Source organism: Lissotriton helveticus, chromosome 6 (genome assembly GCF_964261635.1).
Source record: "Lissotriton helveticus chromosome 6, aLisHel1.1, whole genome shotgun sequence".
In the NCBI taxonomy this organism is placed as follows: domain Eukaryota; kingdom Metazoa; phylum Chordata; class Amphibia; order Caudata; family Salamandridae; genus Lissotriton; species Lissotriton helveticus.
In genome coordinates, this window is record NC_136067.1 from 1,280,392,788 (window position 1) to 1,280,414,228 (window position 21,441).

The window sequence follows — 21,441 nt, forward strand, 5'->3', positions numbered from 1 at the left end:
GTGCGAGTTGTTGCAGCTGGCTCCTGGCTATCGAGAGCCACCGTGCCTGATCTGGGGTGTGGTGGCTGGCCATTCTGCTCTCTAGGACATGAACTTGGGCTTTGAGGGGAGTAATTTGCACTACTTTCTGCCATTTACGTCTGCACACAAGCCCCTTTGTCAAACCATGGATCACTGCTTTACTGGCCTCCCACAGGGTGGCCGCCAAGTCAACTTATCCTTGGGTGGTTTTAAAGTAAGCATGGCTTTCATGTTCCAAGCAAGCCTCAAATTGGGGGTCAGTGAGGTACCAAGCGTTAAGACACCAGAAGGCATCTGGGTCCGGTCAGCGGTGTAAATTGCCATAGTAAGGGGCACATGGCCGGATATCCCCCTCGGAAGGATGGCCACGCAGTCCACCTGGTATACATCTGTAGCCGGTAATAAGAAAAGGTTGATTCAAGATTTCGTTTTGTGGGCTGCAGAGGTGTGAGCAGATACCCATTCTCGGGGTGCCAAACTCTACATACATCATTCACAGAGCCTCAGTGCGTCCATCCAGGTCGAGAGTTGGCACGCACTGGAGAGGTGCAATGAATCACCGCTCTTTATAGTTCCAACCCTGAAGCATCTCTCACCCAAACTGGACCTTAACAGAGGTTGGAACAATGAAAAAATAAGTAGAAAAGAAAGAAGGAAGTATATAGTAAGTACAGGGCGCCATGTGAACCTCCTTGAAGTAGGACACAATACCGGAGAAAGTCAGAATAAGTGTGTGACATAGAGTTACCAAGGAGTGCACGAAATCTCCGCGGGGCATAACCACCACCTCTTTATTCTCAGAAACAATGGAAACGGGCCCAGACAGGATCAAGCTGGGGAGTTTCTCCCTTGGAGGTCTGCGGCAGTGAGGCCTCGTTCGGCCATCCATTAGTCTCTGCAACCCCAAGTGTAGGGGGCTCCGAGCCCGAAGAACCTCTCTGTCCATCATTACAGGTGTGGTGCTTATAGGAGCGGGGCAGCCTCTGAAGCCTCCAACAACGATTTGTGGCACCTTGGCGCAGCCGTTACTGGTTTGAGGGGCTGCGTAGGTCTCTTCTCTCCTCAACCTACTCCCGACTTAGAATTGAAGAGGACTTTGAGTTTTGCTAGGAAAAGGAGTATATATTGGAGGTTAAATGCCCAGGGCTTCTGTTTGACCTCAGTGAAGTAGCGGCGGCGTTTCTGAACCGGCTTTGTATAGTCAGGGAATAGAATGATGCACGTGTTTTGAAAACAGAGCTCTGACTGTCCACTGACTTCTCAGAGGATTGCATCACAGTCCTTAAAGTTGAGAATTTTGGCAATCAAGGGGGGTGCCTGGGAACCAGGTGGGGGATGCTGGGCCATCAATCTGAGGGCCGTTCCACTACCAATCAAGGTGAGAGGTCTCTGTCCGGAACCAATGAGCGAAATCAGTGTTCCTGAAACTTTGCAGCATCTGGTGCCTACAGGTCCACCGGGAATCCCACTATCCGCCGGTTATTGTGGCGGAAGCAATTCTCAGATTCTTCTGCCCGCTCATCCAGGGCAGCTGCCAAGGTCAGTAGTCCGCGTACCTGCCATTTCAGGATGGAAACATCAACCTCCACTGAGGAACCCGGCATTCATCCATGGTGACTTGGGTGACAACATTTAGGAGATCTTTGCGGAGTAGCGCCACGCCTACCCTGTTTTCTAGGCCAGTTTTTGAGTCTTGTATGGCCTTGAGGATGGTGGCTAGTTCGGTTTGGGCATGTCCTAATGAGTCTGCTACACAAGAGGAGCTCCCTAGTCCAGTTGGTGCAGTTATGTAGCTGTCCACTTTTTTCTGTGGTGGGTGGCAGACCCTGTCTTTGCCTAAGATGAATGTTAGTGAGTCGAATTCAGGAGGCCGTGGAGCATAGAAGACTTTCACCTGGCCCACTTACCGTTGGGCATCATGGGAGGCCAGGGCGTGGCAGGCGACAGAGTCTGCAGGGATTTGCCACATGCAGGATGAAGATGGCATACAAGGATATCTCTTACTGGCCTGCTTGCCCCTCAGCAGCACGAGCAGCCGTGGGGATGGGGGGGGTCTCAGTCACCCCACAAGGAGGGCCGATGCAGGTCAGTAGCACAGTGGGTCTCCGGATATGCAGAGAGGCCCCATCGTGTGCCTCAGGAGTGGGTTGAAGACAGGGATAGTGTGTTTTTCACTCCAGCCCCAGGGTGGCAGCAAAGTAGCACCTCACAGAACGAGGGGGAAGGAGGGGGCCCCAAGATGGCCACCTCATTGCGACAGTGAGTAGGCTGAAGTTCAAAGGGGGAGGGCCCAATTGCGGCCGTGTTGCTCCTTCGCAAGTCATTTCAACTGTTTAAATCGTCCCAGGGGACCATGTGAAGCCGGGCGGGCGCCTCCCTAGGGACTTGCCCGCCCCACTCCCTCCACGCCCGGACCTCGGCTCACCAGAGTAGATATGGTAGACTTGTTGGCAGCATACTGGGCTGCGCGGCAGCACAGTGTTCTCTCGCTATGGCAGCCCAGGTTCTCAGCACCGACCATAGTCTTGGTTGGGGCGTGGGTAAGATAGTGGGTCCTTGGCTGCATCTTCTAACCGGTCCGGATCGTGGTGGATGGTGAAGGAGGTCGGAAGCAGACTCAAGCTGCGACCATCATCTTGGCTGTCCGAGCCACATGCCAGATTTCCCCTTTTTAAACAATTACTCCAAAGCCCTTCAACTCACACACACACATCAAAATTCAGAATTTCGCACCAGGTCTGTATATAGTGCACCAATCCTTTTAATTTCACATTCACTTCCTCTCTTCCTCTGCTGTGCTATTGAATGATCTAATGCAGGGCACTGGACACCATTTGAGGATAAGAAATGCACTCTGTTCTGTTGCCCAAACGTCCCTCTGATTTAAACTATGATGCTTCATCTGCTCCAGTATACTAACCAGTGCACCTCTCGATCTGTTGAAGTTATTGTGTGCCGCATTCCTCACTTTGCTGTGATGGCCAGCGCTGCATTCTAACCTCCAGTGCACCCAATGTTTCAGGGCAGTTATCTCAGTAAATGCAGATAGGATTCTGTCACTGAATAAGCACTTGAAGAGCTTTGAAGCTGCTTCCACACTCCTAGACCAGTGCTGTAGCCAGGACGCCATGGACCCTGCCTGGTGTAAGCAAGCAAATGGCCCTCAACCCCCCCCCCCCAACAGCCAACCGGCTGCTATTTGCGTAGTAAAATACAGTAATATTTAGGGTTCAGTAGTACCTGGTGCCACTGCTGCACCATTGACAGCTATGGCCCTATCCTATACCACAACGCTGCCCAGAAGTCGGTCATTAAGTGTCACACATTAGCATTAAAATTCACACATAATAACACTCAAACATTGACATGTCACTTATAAGCAAGATAAAATCGTGGCAGCTAGGGAACAACTTTCAAATAAGGTATGATGGACGTGAAAATGAACAGGGCAACATATATCCAACATGTAAAGCTGACTCTTACAACAGAATGGTTCGATTCAATAATGGGAAAAACGATCTTATAAAAATTGACATTTTCTACATTTAGCGTGGTTTACTAAATTAAGGTTTAACCAAGTGAGCCTGGAATCTGGGTAGGGTTTTGGAAGAGAAAAGCATTATTTTGGATAACGCAGTTCTGTCAATGATATAGCCTGATGCTCAGTTCTGATAGTGTCTCCTTACAAAGCAAAGGTTAATAGGATCTGCCAATTAGATTAGAAAATTAAGTGTTTTAAACCATCAAATGGACTACAATAGGGTTAAAAGAAGTGAAGATGCATAGCTAACCGTGTAACTGTGTATAGGAAACTAGCTTTTGGATACACATGGAGTACGTAAGAATGTATGTTTTGGAACTTTATAGAGCATTCGCTTTATTATTTGTGGGCTGTCCATACTGGCAGCATTTGAAAGATGTGTAAACAACAGGAGGGGACTAAAAAGGGACAATATTTATTGGGGTCCAGTGTACCTGTCCGAAGAACATGTAACCAAGAAGTTGTACAAAGTTCCCCTAAGAATAATAACAATTAAATGGCAGAGTCTCTCTCTTTGCAATGACTTGTGAGATTGATAGGGAACCAAGCTGAAAGATACCTTCATTCTTTCATTCGGCTTTGATCAATTTTCAATGACATTTTACACAGTACAAATTTGAGCCAGTACTAACCTCTTCTGCCGACATGTGGAACCGGAGTGTATTTGGTAGCACACTGCCATATTCCCAGCGGAGTGCCCGGATCCGCAGCAGACGGTCATACCTGTCGAAGAAAGAGCAAGAGATTGATCAAACTGGCATTGCCTGCATTCACACAAGACAAATCAACGACAACCAACTATACTTGTACAGCGCACTTTGAAAAAGTAGAGGAATCTAACCTTCTTTCTACTTAGCCCAATAAACCTATAAGATTGCTATGTGGGTGCTGGATATGGCTAGAAATAATACTTGCATGTATTTTTGGCAATTAATCAAATAATGTATTCATTAAAATTAATTATTTCATTTTCTACTATGATGACGTATCTCGATTAACAGTATAATAAGACACTGCTGGTTGGGTATACTGTTTGAACTGGCACCAGTAAACAGCTTTGATACATGCTAGCCTCCGTGATTCCGATTGAAAATCACATCTAAACGTTTATTTCCTGAATTCGTAGTCTCCAAGCTTAGAGACATAGGTAAAAAGCAAGAAAATACTCAGTTTGCAAACGTGTAATCTTGAAAATTGCCGAAGGTACTGAAGAACAACTTTCCTAGGCTTTAGAAAGCACGAATACGTAATAAAATAACCGCCTCTTAATTTTTTTACTCAATGCAAAAACGCTACCAAGCAATAACAAACAATCATTCTCCAGAAGAAAAAACATAAATCTTCACTATTACGCCTGGTCCAAGAATCTTGTTTTTAATCATCACAAAATACTGAGTCCTCTCACAGTGACTAACAGCAAACTGCTATGATAACGTACACTTTCCTTGTTAAATATCCCAAGAACAAACATCATACAGAAAGTCAATTGTATCACTAAACCCCGCAGCTGAATTCTGGTCTGTTATAAATCATATATCCATCATAACTGATGTGTTGTTTTCTAGTTCCTTGTAGATGATGAATAGAAAATAAAAACAAGTACGGGAAAAGAAAGTTGGTCTGGATTTGATATGATACTGCATACAATGCTAGCACATTGGAGCGAGACGCACAGGAAGTGGCAAGTAGGAGCGGACGAAGCGGGCTATAGCTGTGTAGTAGTTCCTTTAGTCAGAGCACTGCAAGCACTCAAAGGGGGCGGAAGAATACACCTAAACAGTTAATAGCATTGGGTGAGAGATGAATACGCCACTGGGCTGGGCCAAGACCTGTTTGACAAAGTTGCTAGCCAATATCTAGGCCAGATCCAAAGTGCTATCTTGGTATATTGTTAGTAATAGGTCAGTTTGACAGCTGTGCTGTTAAAACACAGCCTGAGAAAATCATTCAACCTAATATATAATGTGGACACCAACCTATTAAGGCAAAGCTGATTATTCAAAACTATACTTTCTGAATTTAGAATAACAGCAATTAGTTAGGATTGCGTAGGGAACTGAGTTATTTTTGGGGATGGATAACCACCCACTTCCAGGAATCACAAAAACTGAACCTTCAAAGTCACTTAATTGAACGGAGTTCAACTCCCTGGCAGCTATGGCACAGAGCAGACAGGCAACGTGCAAAATATTTATGCTGTACCAAAACAGTAATATAGTCAAAATGCAAATTTATAAAAATCTCAAGCCAAATTAGGAAAATAGATAAAAATGTAATAAGGAAAATGACACCAAAATGACAAAAATCAAATAATTTGAAAATTATCGAAAAACTTTTTTGAGTATGACTAGCGCCAAGAAGCACAAAGTGGCAATGATCGTCAATGGACACAGTAGACCGGTACCTAGGTGCAGTTTGAGCCTGGCCGCAATAAAGGGTACCAAAGCCAAAAAAATTAGGACTATCCAGGTCTCTTTCGGATCCACTACCCAGGATCCCCCTCCCTGTGCAGGATCCTCTGACCCTCCTCAGTCACCGACCACTCCCTCCCTTTGGAACTTCCCTCCACTATCCCTTCAGTCCTCCCTTGACCTGCTTTCCAAATTAAAATCTGGTTCCCCTTTGGACCCGTGCCCTGCTAAATTCTTGGCACTCATGGCCCCTACCCTTAATCATCTTATTAACCCTATTCTTAATCTTTCGCTCAATACTGGTGTAGTACCCCAAGCTTGGAAGCAGGCCCTCATTTTGCCCCTTCTGAAGAAAGCTAATTTGAACCCGGATCTTCATCTCAACTACCGACCCATCTCCCTTTTGCCAGCGTTGTCGAAAGTGGCCGAAAAACATGTCCACTCCACCCTGTCCCATTTTTTGGAGTCCCATGACATCTTGCATAGATCCCAATCTGGTTTCCGCTCAAATTTGAGCACTGAAACAGCATTGCTTGAGATCACTGAGGTGATCAGAGAGACCCTGGCAGGGGAGGAAAGGCTATGCTGGTGATGCTTGACCTATCGGCGGCCTTCGACACCGTCCCCCACGACCGCCTCCTATCTAGACTCTGGGAGATAGGTCTAAGGGGGACGGTGTTCAGATGGTTCAGGTCTTTCCTCACTGGCCGTCAGCAAACGATCTGGGCTCCACCTTTTTGTGCCGTAATGCCGCCTCTGGAGGTCGGAGTGCCGCAGGGCTCAATTCTGAGCCCCTCACTCTTTAATATCTACATGACCCCTCTGGCGGCACTTGCGGAGAATTTTGGGGCTCAGATTGTGTCGTACGCTGACGACACTCAACTCCTGTTCACTTGCGACAGGGGACAGGACTTCGACGGGGCATCTATCCGGGGTTGCCTTGGGGCTGTGTTTGACTGGTTTAGTCGGCACTGCCTCAAGTGCAACTCCGATAAATCCGAGGTTCTTTTCTTCGGCTGCCCCGCTAACACTAAATGGAAAGATTGGTGGCCGGCAGCCATGTTCCCTCCTACTGGCGATTCAGGGACCGCAAAAAACCTGGGCATTCAGGTTGACAACTGTCTCTCCTTTGGGGCCCAAGTGTCAGGATTAGTCGGCAAATGTTTTGCCACATTAAAGATGCTGAGGAAGTTCCTGCCGTTTCTATCCTTGGAACACAGGAAGATCACAGTCCAGGCCCTGATCGGTTCCAGGCTGGACTATTCTAACGTTCTCTACCTTGGTCTACCCGACTACCTCCTATCGCGTCTTCAGGTGGTTCAGAACTCGGCAGCTCGTGCCATCTTTGGCCTCCCCAGAAGAGCAAGGGCCAGTGAGCTTCTCAAGACTCTCCACTGGCTCCCTATGAAGAAGCGTATCATCTTTAAGGCCCTGACCATTGCATTCAAAGCTTTGCATGGTATAGGTGCCCGCTATCTTCAGAAATGGGTCTGCTTCTACTCTCCATCCAGATCCTTGCGCTCTTCTTCCCAGGCCAAGGCAGCTACTCCTATGATCCGTCGTGCTCGCTGTGGTGGGCGCTCTTTTAAATATCTCGCCCCGCAGCTATGGAATGATCTCCCATTCTCTCTGAGATCTAGCCCCAATCTTTTGGCTTTCAGGAAAGATCTGAAGACCTTCCTCTTCCTGCAATAACATCACCTGCTGAGCTACGTTTCTGTCATTCGTCCGTCTTTCACCCTCTCTGGACTTGCTGAGGCTCTGACAGCGCCGGGACACTTGTCGGAGTAGCCGTGCGCTATAGAAGCACCCCCTTAACATATAACATAACATATAACAAGGGTGGGTCCTGGTCAAAGATTTTACCTTCAGACTTAGTCTTTTAGGTCCCAATCCACAACAGAATTACACTTTTGAATCCTTAGGGGCGGCACTTAAGAGTTTCATGGGGTGTCAGGCAGAGGCAAACAGCAAAGTCCAGTCATGGTCGAGTTGCCTCTGGACAGATGGGCCAGTTGCAGGAGTGGCGGCTCGTACCTTGGTTTATTTCTGTAGCTTGACTAGGCAGTCAACCTTACGGCCCTTGCAGTCCCCTTCTTTTTACTGGGTACAAGAGGGATCTGGTCCAATCCTTCTATGCTCCTCAGGTCACAGACGGTAGGTCCAGTCCTCTTGTGTTCCTACTCGGCTCCATCAGTGTTTTAAGCTGGGCGCCTGGAGGTGCCACATTTATTCCTAAAACTGGCTAATGGACGAGATTGATTCCTGGGAATGCTCTAACCAATGGGGTAAAAGTTCCCGGGTCCAACCCTACCCACTGTTGGTACTTTCAAGATTAAGAAAGTCTTTGTTCCACATAAAACATGGGTAGCAGTGTATGTGTCATGCCCCGATGTCCCTACAACACTGTACCTTTAAATGTTACCACTATTTTAGACACCAAGACCCACAGAACGACGCTTTACGTTCTTGCGTCTAGCTCCTTCCGCTTTGGTGTTCCGTCCTGTTCCTGAATTGCCTGACTTCCTGTTTGGTGAATCTGTTTCCGATTACGCTGTTGGAGTGTTCCCGGCCCTCACGTCCTTTGTGCGGGTTTCGGCTTTCCTTCTTCCTTCAGTGTTACTTTGGTTAGCTGGCGTCTCTTTTCCTGACGTCCGCTTTCGTGTTGTTACAGTTTATGCTGTAACGTGTACTTTCCCCCTTCCTTGAGTCCCGCCCGGCGGCCGGGTTCTTCCCCGCCATCCGGCTGGGCTCAGCCTCTGTTCTCCTTACTACCTGGGTCGTTCCGCCCGGCGGCCGGGCTTGGTCTCCGCCGTCCGGCTGGGTTGTACTTAGGTCTCCATAGTTAGTTAGGTTCCCTTCCTCCTCCTTCCGATTACTTTCTGGTGCTTCGCCCGGCAGCCGGGTTTTTCCCCGCCATCCGGCTGGGCACTTACCCTGTAATTATTATCCCTCACTATTTGCTGGATTCCTATTGGGCACATCTTCATTTTTACCCATTCCTTGGCCAGCTTCACATGTGTTCTGGGGTTCTTGCGTGGACCTAAGTGGAGTGCAGATTTCAGCCATCTCGACATAGAATCACGGTAACAGCGCTGTGCGCTGCATATATATGTATGTTTGTTGATGTTGTGGCTATAATGGAAAATCTGAATGTATGTCTTATTTAATAGATTTCCACGCAACGATCAGTGGTGTTGGCACCAGCTCACTCCCATATCCATCAGAATAGTGGATGTCTACCAGTAGCCTTCTACAACATACAGAGTGAGAGTCTTACACGTTAGATTCTTGACACTTACTTGCGCAGGGTTAGAAGAAGGTATTTACTATTGTTTTTCTGTCATCTTTGTAACAGCTCAAGACGAACCCCTTATCTTATCCTACATATCAGTTCTGCGATACAAACAAATAAATGTGGTATGTAGTGATCATATACATAAGATAAACAGGGTGTATATGTATATTGTGTTTAAACTACATAGTCTGTATACTTACCTTTCTTTTCAGCCTACCTGTTGCCAAGTGTCCATTCTGAATTGCCACGTATCCACTCTGAAGACCACCATCAAGCTCTATTATTTTTCCCCCAACCTTTCCTTGTTTTTTCTCCCTGTTTTCCCCTGGCGAGCCTTTCGATACTCTAGTGTTTGATAGAGTCGGAAGGCCGTAGGGGAAGGCTGTGGATTATTCTTCGGATTCCTGACGCTCCTGCGGAACCTGCTTGGAATTCCTTACAGTATGTGGGGAATGTACTATAATAATCCTAGTGTCTTCCTCCAGCTAACACGAAAATCTACTTTGAAGTAACAACTCATAATATACCCAGAGACAGAAGTGTGGTAGGACAAAATCAGGATTTGTTTTAGCAACCAAACGGTGAATACACAAGAATTGTCTTTGCCGGTTACCTTTTTTTTAAGTGCATCCCAAGGCGTTTGTGTGAACCAAGCACACCTGTCAAGCAGGATTTGACACTGGAATTTAAAAAAAGATGCTGACAGCCCTTACCTGTCTACTAAGCTCAAAGGAGTCATCCCTGCCCATTCCGGTAGACCTGCCACCATAGTGATCTACTGCACAGATCCAGGGAGGAAATTCATTCCTATTCTAATGCTAATCACTGGCTATGAGAAGTTGGAAAGTAAATACAAATTAGCCTCCAAGAACTCCAGGCTGAGAAAAGGTAACTTTTTTAAAATATACTTTTCCTTACTATTTAATAAGAATATGACTGTATCACAGAATTGGACATTTAATAACTATTTAACAGTTATTTTTCTAGCTAGTCCCATTTTTAAGATACAGTATCAGGATTTTAATTGGTACTCTGGTTTTGAACATAGGACAGCCAGGTCTGCTACAGTGAAAAATAGATTTTGGGTGGTATTCACTGTAAGGACATGTTAACATTACATTTCTACATTCCCTAGATTTAAACACAATGCACCCTGCCTTGTGGGCAAAAGGCGTATATATAGGTGACTTATTAATATTTAAAACTGAGCTACTGCCCTGTCAAAAGGGTTTAATTTGACAGGTCAAATTGCAGTGTTTATATTGCTACAGTTAGGCTACACAGGGCAGGCTTGAAACCACGTCTGCACTGAGAAAACAACGAATAACTGTGGGTCTCAAACAAAACTATGTGTGTAAAAACTGGCCGAATATCTGCTTCAAGAATTACTTTGGAGGCAAACTATTGGACAAAAATCCACTGTGAAAAATGTCCATCAGTTACACGATTCGTACCGCCCAGTACATCATTTGGTCTACTTCACAGTAGGTAGTCCATTGTCTATCTCCATAAACAAAGAGAGGAGACAGATGTCTGGTGATTGTTGTTATAGTTGTAACTGAAAGCAGTGCATAGGTGATTTAGTGAAAAACAGTGAGAGTGTTCAGAATAAAATTGGATAGAGCATGCAATATAACTTTATTCTGGAGCCATGCCCTTCCAAATATAAAATCAATAGAGTGCAATAAAGTCAGATGTTTCAAACAAATACCTTCTGACTGGGTAATCTGGTCGACATGTTTCTGCGGACTTACACGGTCGAAATATGTACCTGCCGCTTCCTCAGGACCCATAAACTAAATTGCTACTGCTTATATGTGAAAAAGAAATGGAAATAGGACTTAAGTGAACACTAATGCTGAAAGTCACTTGTTCACTTACAGTTTTCCTCCTTTGGTATAGAAGTCCATTTATAGATTCGCCAGGATATCCACACATAGACAAAAAATAAAATGTAATAACACAATTATTAGTAAGGTTTATTTCTTAGACATTGCTATCATGTAAGTGTTAGCATAGAAGGTATGATAACCTTAGTATGCCCTCCAGTATTCATACGTAACATGGGACTCACCTCAATTTGTGAGGGGAAAGGCCTCGCCTCACCTGGCAAACAGCTCAGGGATATGAAGCACCGCTCTGCGTTGTAAAAAAATATATTCAAGAGGTTATGAAGAAAACACATGACCACTCATCAATGTAGAACTCATTCCCAATAAAACACCTGTCTACTCAATACGTATATTTAAGGGAGACTATCTTGTATCAAGTTATTAAACTTCTGAAGTCCTGACGTTGTTCGTCAGCCATGCGGAACTCTCAGTTCAATAGTATGATCATCGCGTAAAATATAGAGGTGCACAAAATTACAACCAGGGGCAATTTACTCCTTGGTGGCCACCTAACCCTTGGATGCAAGGTCCACCACAGTTCCCTCAGAACATGGGACCTTATGGACCAGGACTTTTCCCACCAGGCCTGAATGTGCCTTTTTTAGGGTTTGGCAGAGGGAGGTCACGCGGAAGACGCCGGACACAGGGACAAGTACAATGGAATGTTCCCCAACAAGGAATGGGACTTCGGAGCGGAAAACAGATCCCGCAGGAACAAGCAGGAACGAGTGTGGGACCAGCCTCATAGTGAATCTTAGTTCACGAACTCTGACACCTTTAGAAGAGAAGGTACTTAACAAAGGCCTCGGCTTCGTAGGGACAAATGTGGGTGATCCGTTCCAGACACAGATCCTGTCCTAGTGTTAATTTCCATTTCTTTTTCACATATAAGCAGTAGCAATTTAGTTTATGGGTCCTGAGGAAGCGGCAGGTACATATTTCGACCGTGTAAGTCCGCAGAAACATGTCGACCAGATTACCCAGTCAGAAGGTATTTGTTTGAAACATCTGACTTTATTGCACTCTATTGATTTTATATTTGGAAGGGCATGGCTCCAGAATAAAGTTATATTGCATGCTCTATCCAATTTTATTCTGAACACTCTCACTGTTTTTCACTAAATCACCTATGCACTGCTTTCAGTTACAACTATAACAACAATCACCAGACAGATGTCTCCTCTCTTTGTTTATGGAGATAGACAATGGACTACCTACTGTGAAGTAGACCAAATGATGTACTGGGCGGTACGAATCGTGTAACTGATGGACATTTTTCACAGTGGATTTTTGTCCAATAGTTTGCCTCCAAAGTAATTCTTGAAGCAGATATTCGGCCAGTTTTTACACACATAGTTTTGTTTGAGACCCACAGTTATTCGTTGTTTTCTCAGTGCAGACGTGGTTTCAAGCCTGCCCTGTGTAGCCTAACTGTAGCAATATAAACACTGCAATTTGACCTGTCAAATTAAACCCTTTTGACAGGGCAGTAGCTCAGTTTTAAATATTAATAAGTCACCTCTATATACGCCTTTTGCCCACAAGGCAGGGTGCATTGTGTTTAAATCTAGGGAATGTAGAAATGTAATGTTAACATGTCTTTACAGTGAATACCACCCAAAATCTATTTTTCACTGTAGCAGACCTGGCTGTCCTATGTTCAAAACCAGAGTACCAATTAAAATCCTGATACTGTATCTTAAAAATGGGACTAGCTAGAAAAATAACTGTTAAATAGTTATTAAATGGCCTTTCCTGGGGCCTGGACTACTATAGTACTAAAACTGGACGCAAGGTACACACTTTCCACACTTGATTCTCAGATTAGTGAGCAGTCCAAGATTACTCAGGGAAGTAGCAAGGGGTATAGCCTCAGAACTGAAAAAGTCAAACAACAATCTCAATAAGTACAGTCTAGCACAGTAAAAGTCTTTGGCTTGCAAACGCCCAAAAGTAATAATACACATGAGTAATACTAATTAGCTTCTAAGACAAGGCTACACCCTCTAGCTCAAGAATGCAAGCAGAAAACTTTCACTGTCTTGGGAGGCTTTAGCTCAGCCTCCAACTCGTGTTATGTTTTAGAAAGGGTATCCAAAATGGATCTCACTGGTTTCTGCAGGCGCACACTCACAAACAATATTGAGTCCAGTTACCGGTCTCCAATCATACCATGCACTCATGTATGTCACTGCAGGGCCTAGGCATTACATTCAAGCAGAACTTTATAAGAGTAGGTCCTGTAGACATCACTTATCACTGAAAAGGAAAAAAGGTATGGTCAGTACCTTCAATCAGAACAAGCATTGGCAAAGCCAATAGGTCTCGCCTTTGGGACCTTTTAAGTGTTTAGCCATGCAACAGTTGATGTTGTTGCACCAAGGATATTCTGCTGCATAACTAAATACTTATTAAGTCCCAAAAGCGAGACCTATTGGCTATGCCAATGCTTGTCCTATATGAAAACCAGATTAAGGAGCCAGAATATTGCAAGTTACATATCAACCAAACAAGCAGAGTAATGTGAGGAAAAACACAAATTCATAGTTTCTAAATTAGCAAAGTAAAACGATTATAAAGATTCCGTACAGTGGTTAAAAAATTGCAGAAAAGAGATGGTTAGAGATAAATCTTCAGGGACAAGGTGATAAACTGGCTAGAGTGTCTCTTATAGATATGAATGAAAGCTGTGGAGTTACAAAAACTCCGACCCCCAACACACCCGAAGAATTTTGTTGTAAAGTATTTTCAATTCAAATGTATTGCAAGCAAAATATGTGTAGAATTTCTGAAACATTATTTAGAAGGTTAACAGTCACATCTCAAAAATTGCAAAGTAGTCTGTGTGTTAGAAAAAATAACCTTATAAACTTTAAAAAAACAACCACAGCAAGAATGGTCTACTGTAGTGGCCATATCACCCTCAAGAAACCGTTAGGTAATACTCCTGTCTTTCCCGGGTGCTGTGTCCTGTACTCATCCCCATCTACCCGATGGATCACAAGTGTTGCCCACAGAAAGTCAGGGGCATGATCCCTTTCCCCAGAAATGAGACCAACAACTCTGGCTCATACATGAGAAAACGTATTTTTTATTACTATTCAATGTCTATAAAATTGCATTGTTAAAAAAGCAAAAGGGAACAATAGAATGCTACTATTTCAACTATCAAACCTGTCTCCTTCAGTACAACCCAAATAGACAAAAGCACCATACACCAAATACACTCTTCGGAGCCAACATATAGTTCGCTATACAAATAAGTAGTGGAGAAAGAAGAGCTACGTAGGAGTGAGTACTCAAGTGTAGTGAGTCATGGAAGTATGTTATGGTCAAAGAAACAAGAAGCACATTCACTTTTAGCAACTATTCAAATGCTCATCTGTACTTCTGAAGCCTTCGAGTCACCAGACAGCACAAAATCATTTCTGGCAGCCTATGAGTGGCCCTGAAGTAAATCTTCTATTCAGTGATAGCTGGAATTGATCTGGTGACATGGAGATGATGCAACAAAGAATTGCTTGTGATCCAACACTCAAATACAACTTGTTAGAGGAGGCCGGATTTTGCAAAGAACAAACATGGAGATTCACTCTTGTCAAGGAGTCCCAGCATGCTCATGCAAAGCCTCGGAAATTCACTTACCAAACCGCACACCACTGAAAAATGACCTGTTAGTATCCGATCCACCGGTAACTGAAAGTAACCAAGTGACAACAGGGTGAAACCGGATTGCTTTCAGATCGAGAAGCACGTCTACCAACATTACCACATAAGAAACCCCTGTGAAAGACTCCTGTCTCTTTTCGCTACTCGTAATCCGCTACCATTACTTTAAGAGCACTAGCAATCTGTTACTATTTCAAAATTGCTTGACCTTGGCTCGTGAGGACCATACGTTGTAAATCCTGTATAGTTAAAAATATTAGTTATCAAACAATATCCCCCTGTTGTGGTCGTCTTCCACAAAAAGATCCCCAAGTTTGGCTGTCTGTCTCTTTGAGACCGCACACCCTTAAACACACGTACCTCTCTTGAGAGGATGATTTGCCATCTGATTATGCACATTCAGAGACACTCTACTGTGCTTGTTCGGAAGCACTCTCAGCTGCCTCATTTCACCATGCTCGACCATTAATACTCGTTGTAAAAACACATAGTTTTCCACCAACCTATACACACTTAGAAAAACTCACTGTCGAAGTACAGATGTTTATAAACTGTCAGTAACAAAATTCAATGCTTGTCCCAGTGCACTCACTCATCGTCCAGACCACGCAGTTTAAGTGTGCCATCCCTCGCCCCTTTAAGACCAGCCACTAATGACGTTTGTCCTTTCACCAGAAACAGCTGTTGCTCCTTGCCTTATGGGGAGCAATCATTCTCAGCTGAGAGTCAATATCAACTTGAGCCAGTGGGGGCCCACCTGCGCTCTGGGGCGGCTCTTATTTTACCTCATCAGACTGAGTCAGAGCAGGAGAGAGAAAATCAAACAAGCATTTGCAATGCAATAGGTCTCGCATTAGGAAAGTTTGAGCTATTGGTATTGTAAATGACACATTTTTTATTTATGTGTTGGTTTTGAAAATAGCGAAATTAATAGCTTTGTCATTTACAATGCCAATAGTTATAACTTTCGCAAATGTGACACCTATAGCATTTGTAATGCAATATGTGTTGTATTTACGTGACTTAGATGTATTGATATTACAAATAACAATGGCTTTTAATTTTTTTAATAATTAATACTTAAATAAAAGTTATTGTAATTTATAATGGCAATAGCATAAACTTTTGCAAATAACTTTTGTGAAGATTATGTTCAGTGTATTTTATTGTGACGAAAATCCAAGAACGGAAGTGAAATATTAACATCTTCTTGTGACATTTCTAATAAAGCTTGCAACATTGAGAGAACATATTTGAACCAGTTGTTGTTGAATGGTTGCACAGATTGATGCTGTGGTGGCGCTGAGTGATGTTATGGTGGCGACGAGTGATGCTGTGGCGTTCAGTGATGCTGTGGCGTTCAGTGATGCTGTGGTACCGCATAGTAATGTTGTGGTTCCTCTGAGTGATGCTGTGGTGGTGCTGAGTGATGCTGTGGTGATGCGATAGATACATAGAGTGAGTGCGATAGATAGATAGATAGATAGTGAGTGCGATAGATAGAGTGAGTGGGATAGATAGATAGTTAGAGTGAGGGCAACAGATAGAATGAGTGTGATAGATAGAGTGAGGGCAATAGATAGAGTGAGTGCGATAGATAGAGGGCAATAGATAGAGTGAGTGCGATAGATAAATAGAGTGAGAGCGATAAGAGTGAGGGCGATAGATAAGAGTGAGGGCGATAGTGAGTGCGATAGATAGAGTGAGTGCGATAGATAGAGTGAGTGCGATAGATAGAGTGAGTGCGATAGATAGAGTGAGTGCGATAAATAGATAGAGTGCGATAAATAGATAGAGTGCGATAAATAGATAGAGTGCGATAAATAGATAGAGTGCGATAAATAGATAGAGTGCGATAAATAGATAGAGTGCGATAAATAGATAGAGTGAGTGCGATAGAGTGAGTGAGATAGATAGTTAGAGTGAGGACAATAGATAGAGTGAGTGCGATAGATAGATAGATAGAGTGAGGGAGATAGATATAGTGAGGGTGATAGATAGATAGATAGAGTGAGGGTGATAGATAGAGTGAGGGCGATAGATAGATAGAGTGAGGGCGATAGATAGATAGAGTGAGGGCGATAGAGTGAGTGAGGGCGATAGATAGAGTGAGGGTGATAGATAGAGTGAGGGCGATAGATAGAGTGAGGATGATAGATATACAGATAGATAGAGTGAGGGCGATAAATAGATAGAGTGATGGCGATAGAAAGAGTGAGGGCGTTGTGTGTGGGGTTGTGTGTGTGAGAAGTTGTGTGTGTGGGGTTGTGTGTGTGGAGATGTGTGTGTGGGGTTGTGTGTGTGAGGGGGTTGTGTGTGTGTGGGGTTGTGTGTGTGTGGGGTTGTGTGTGTGTGGGGTTGTGTGTGTGTGGGGTTGTGTGTGTGGGTGGTTGTGTGTGTGGGGGGTTGTGTGTGTGCGGGGGTTGTGTGTATTGGGTTTGAATAACTAACCTGAAGACATATTTCAAACACACAAGGGCGACTGAAATACAAAAAGAGGATGAATAGAAAAAGTATTGCAAAGTAAAGTATTGCTTTCCCAGCCCTGGATATCTCGGCAGACTGACAGGTTTTAAGCAGACCTTAAGCTTTTCCAGTAGAAAGTGCAGACTTCAGGTGATTTCCGCTTACCATTGGGAGAATAGCTGTGATGCAGACACCAGGTCTGGTCATGGAGCAGCCCTTGGAATACGTTGCGGAGCATTTCTTTCTGTCATGAAGAAATCTGAACTACAACATAGTGGTGTGGATCACACTTGTATACGCATTTTCCAGCCAGGAGATGAGGATCCACTTTCTAAGTTTTCAAAATTGGTTTGGGTTGACTCTCTTAAAAAGATAATTTTCTGGTTGATGCTGAGACACAGCCTTTGTGCAAGCAGATTGCTCCCATAACAGGTAGCATTCATGCTGGGTCCAAGAAAAGCAAGGACATGATGAATTGTGAGATCTCTGAACCTGGCTGTCATTACCTTTCCTGAAGCAGTGACCAGGGAACGACAAAAGGGCAGGCCCTCTCTAAAAACATCCATCCCTCACACGTACCATCTATTAAATCACAGTGCGTAAGAATAACTAATAAGAAACTTTCTGCTTAACAGAGGACTCACTGAATTTCTAAAGGGAGTCATTTCTCCATTCCGCTACGTTTCAGTGTCAGATCCCCATCCTCAACTTACAGGAATGAAATTAACAAAACAGTGGAACTTTATTTACATGAAAGGGAGACAAGAGAATGTACTTTTTGTGACACAGAGAAAATGTGATTCGTCCAGGTTCAGACTTCACTTTACAGGTGATAAACCTAAGCTTCCGCTCACAAGCTACTTTAGCGTGATACTAAGACCAAACAAGAGGTCAGGATGCCAGTTTCATATGTAGACGGGCACTCAAGGTAGGGGTACACATATGGTCATCCTGAAGCGGTCATTCCCATCCCGACATCAACAGTTCAAGATGTGCATAAACTGCATAGACAATAATAGTCTTGTTTTCAAATTGCATTCCAACAGTGTGCTACTAGTTGGCAGATGTCACTTGCAAACCACTTGTCACGGTGCTGTCTTTACTTAATATGTTCATGCATTTCTGTATTACGTTGTAGTAGTCATTTCGTTGGGTGTCTAGGCATACAGACCCTCTGATTTGAGTGGCATGGCTTAGACGTTATTTCCCATTAAAGTATCAGTGATAATTACATAGTTTTCCTTAAGGATCTTTGGAGATCCAGATGCAAGGTATGTGGTGTGGGAAGACCAGAAGGCAACAGCAGAAATCTAACAGTGTTTAGAGTTAGGTACAAGGATGCACACAATTTACTGCACGTGTATTAAACTGTGACCCTGGCTGTCTCAAGGCAATTTGGGATACCAGATGCCTGATGAAAACAAAGAACACAGTTGCATTACAATAAGGTTAAACTTGAAATTGGGGATTCGGTGCCTGCAGAAAGCTTTGCCGAGGCTGGAATACTTCTTGACGTTTCTTAGGTGCTGATTTTTGCACCTAGAAAGTATTTTTGACCCTCAAATTAATGAGTACATTTTGCTAAACCAGAAGCACCATCGTTCTAACCTGGTAAAAAACAGAAAGTAGGACTCCCTGCTCACTAGTCCCACCGAAGGTGCACGCTGACAAATTGAAAGAAAGGAGGTTTGTTTGAGTGCGGTCACACACCTACCTTCAGATGATGAAAGTCTGTCTTGGATTTGTGTCAGACGGACTCTTGGCCGAGGCATAGTTGCTTGCATTTTATAAGCTGTGGGAGGAACGAATCAGAGGTAAGGCCTGGGGTGTGGCGCTGTGGATGGGGCGGCTCCATGAGCGACTTCTACGTTTGGTTGATGTGTGTCTGTGTGTCTAAGGGGAGGGGAGTGGGGCGATTTCTGAAATTATCCAAGCAACGTTTATGCTCATGTCTGAATCAGGTCTTGAAATCAATGCTCTCCGGCTTAGATCTATACAGAATTTGAATGAGAAAGTCGAAACTGTGGCTCTCAGTTATTCCAAAAGCTGAAAACGTCAGCGCTCTAGTATAAAATAACGTTAAGCAGACATGTAGCACTATATAAATCATCTAAATAAATACAAGAGTAACAAGATAGAAAGGGAGGCCCACGGGGGGGGCTTAAAAAAAGCTGAGCTGGAGTAAATTAACCTGGGGGCAATACAGAGAGCAAGGGAAAGGGATGAGTGCTGAAAGCAAAAGAAAAAAAAGCCACAAAAGTGAAAGTGATCAGAGAGGCAGAGGGGAAAGCACGGGAAAGCTCTCTGCATTGCTGTGGCGGGGGAGCACATTCCTTTGAAGTCTGATGTGGGGGGCGTCAAAGCGGATTCCTTTGAAGTCTGATGCCGAGGCTCAGACAAATGGTGTTGTGCGATGTGGCTGGCGATGTGCACGTGCCTGGCTCATTTGAACTGTACCCGATCCACAGTTTGGGTAGACTTTTGAAAGCCTTACTATAATCTCGACAAACAAGCATTGCTAAAGCAATGCTGTAGTCGAGACCTAAAAAGGGGGAAAGAAGGAGGACAAGAAAGATGGAAAAACAGTGACAAAGGGAGTGGAAAAGTACACACAGGAGTGAAATAAAGGAGCAGGGAGTGGTTAAACTTGGATGAAAAAGGCGACTATGCCCTTTCCATATTCAGTGCCCCCACATTCGATTGCCCCAGCTGCAGGCTTCTGTGCAAAACTTTGGGCCTCTGCCCTTATTAACTTCAAAATTAAGCACTGGAGAGAACTGTGTTAGTCAGAATCCGGTAAAAGAGCTCAGTGGAGTGGTCTGGAGCTCTATGTGCAGACTTCTGAAAGCACATTGGCCTGTATCGAGAGAAGGTTTTGACACAGTTGAACATGTTTGTCAGACTATGTTGCTCTAGGACCCCCGACTGTCAGTATGTTTCTATGAGAGCTCAGCTGCAGTGACTTGCCTTTTAAAAGCATTTGGGGTCAGTACCTGTTACTTTATTATCACTCTTTGCTGGTTCACTGGCCCTTTAAGAGCAGTAAATGTTGGACCCTGATCCTTTACGCTCCAGCAAATACGGTCCCTATCTACTTTTTACACACAGTGTTGGATGCGGCTTGTTTAACAGAACTCAGTGGCCTTGATAACAAGCACAACATGAAGACACTTCTCAGATAGGATCAAAAACAAAGACAAAACCTTCGGACCCCACACCCTACACTGTCTAGTTTGCTGTCCAAGCAGGCAACCACTTCAGTGCCACACAGAGGAGTAGCAAGCGATGTGTAAACAATGCAATACAATAGTACCTAAAAGAAGTTTACAGACACCTCATTTAGTAAAGAGAATCAAAACTTCACCCCTTGGTGGATCGAACTCCAAATTTCACAATAGCAGTAAATTTTAACAGCCAGGAGGGTTGGGGCTGAGCCACTTTCATTCCCACAGTTGTCCTACCGAACCAGTAGACAGTAAACCTAAGAGAATCAGTGGACTGGCCTCTATTGTGAGCTGGATTTCTCAAAAAAGCTCTACCTGCGTTTGCCATCTGCCCCAGGATGCGCCAAGAAGCAGCGCTGACAACCATTATTGTGAGTGTACGATTCGTACGATCATATTTAATATGGGAATCGGGAAACATTCTGCTCTGGTCCAGTCACTGCACCCTGCACTTAATGCACACTGCCAGGATTTCGTGAATCTGAGTGAAATCATGATTCCAGCCGACCGGGGTTCCCCCCCAGCAACACAGAAGCATTAATTATTCCTGCGGGATGGGGCAAAATCAAGAAGTGATGGTTCCGATGACATTCACTGGGAATCCAGGCCTCTAAAATTAGCCTGCCAGTGAAATAGTTATAATCAGTGCTAAAACGTGATAGTGGTTTTGTAAAGCTCAAGAATCAACCGACCTAGACCTATAAGAGAATATTTTTCCAAAATGGTTGGAAAACTATTCAACCAACCACGTTCGCTTTATCTACAACCATTCTAGAATAGCTCTTCTAGCCAATTCTAATGATCCAGCCCTGAGAATGTAAAATATCTGTGGAATCCTCAATCCCCAACCTGTGACCTCAAACCAATATGAAATAATCCATCTAAGCCCTTGTATGCAAAACAGTGCCAAAACGAGTCT

The 21,441-nt window shown here is 44.2% G+C and overlaps 1 protein-coding gene across 2 annotated transcripts in view; it reads right to left on the reverse strand.

Moving 5' to 3' along the window:
- Window positions 1-21,441, reverse strand: part of GINS1 (GINS complex subunit 1) — a 375,966-nt gene that overhangs the window by 187,719 nt on the left and 166,806 nt on the right. For both annotated transcript variants that reach the window (XM_078649031.1, XM_078649030.1), the window contains exon 4: window positions 4,195-4,285. In XM_078649031.1, coding sequence (XP_078505157.1) covers window positions 4,195-4,285 — 91 coding nt within the window. The remainder of the gene's footprint in view (window positions 1-4,194; window positions 4,286-21,441) is intronic.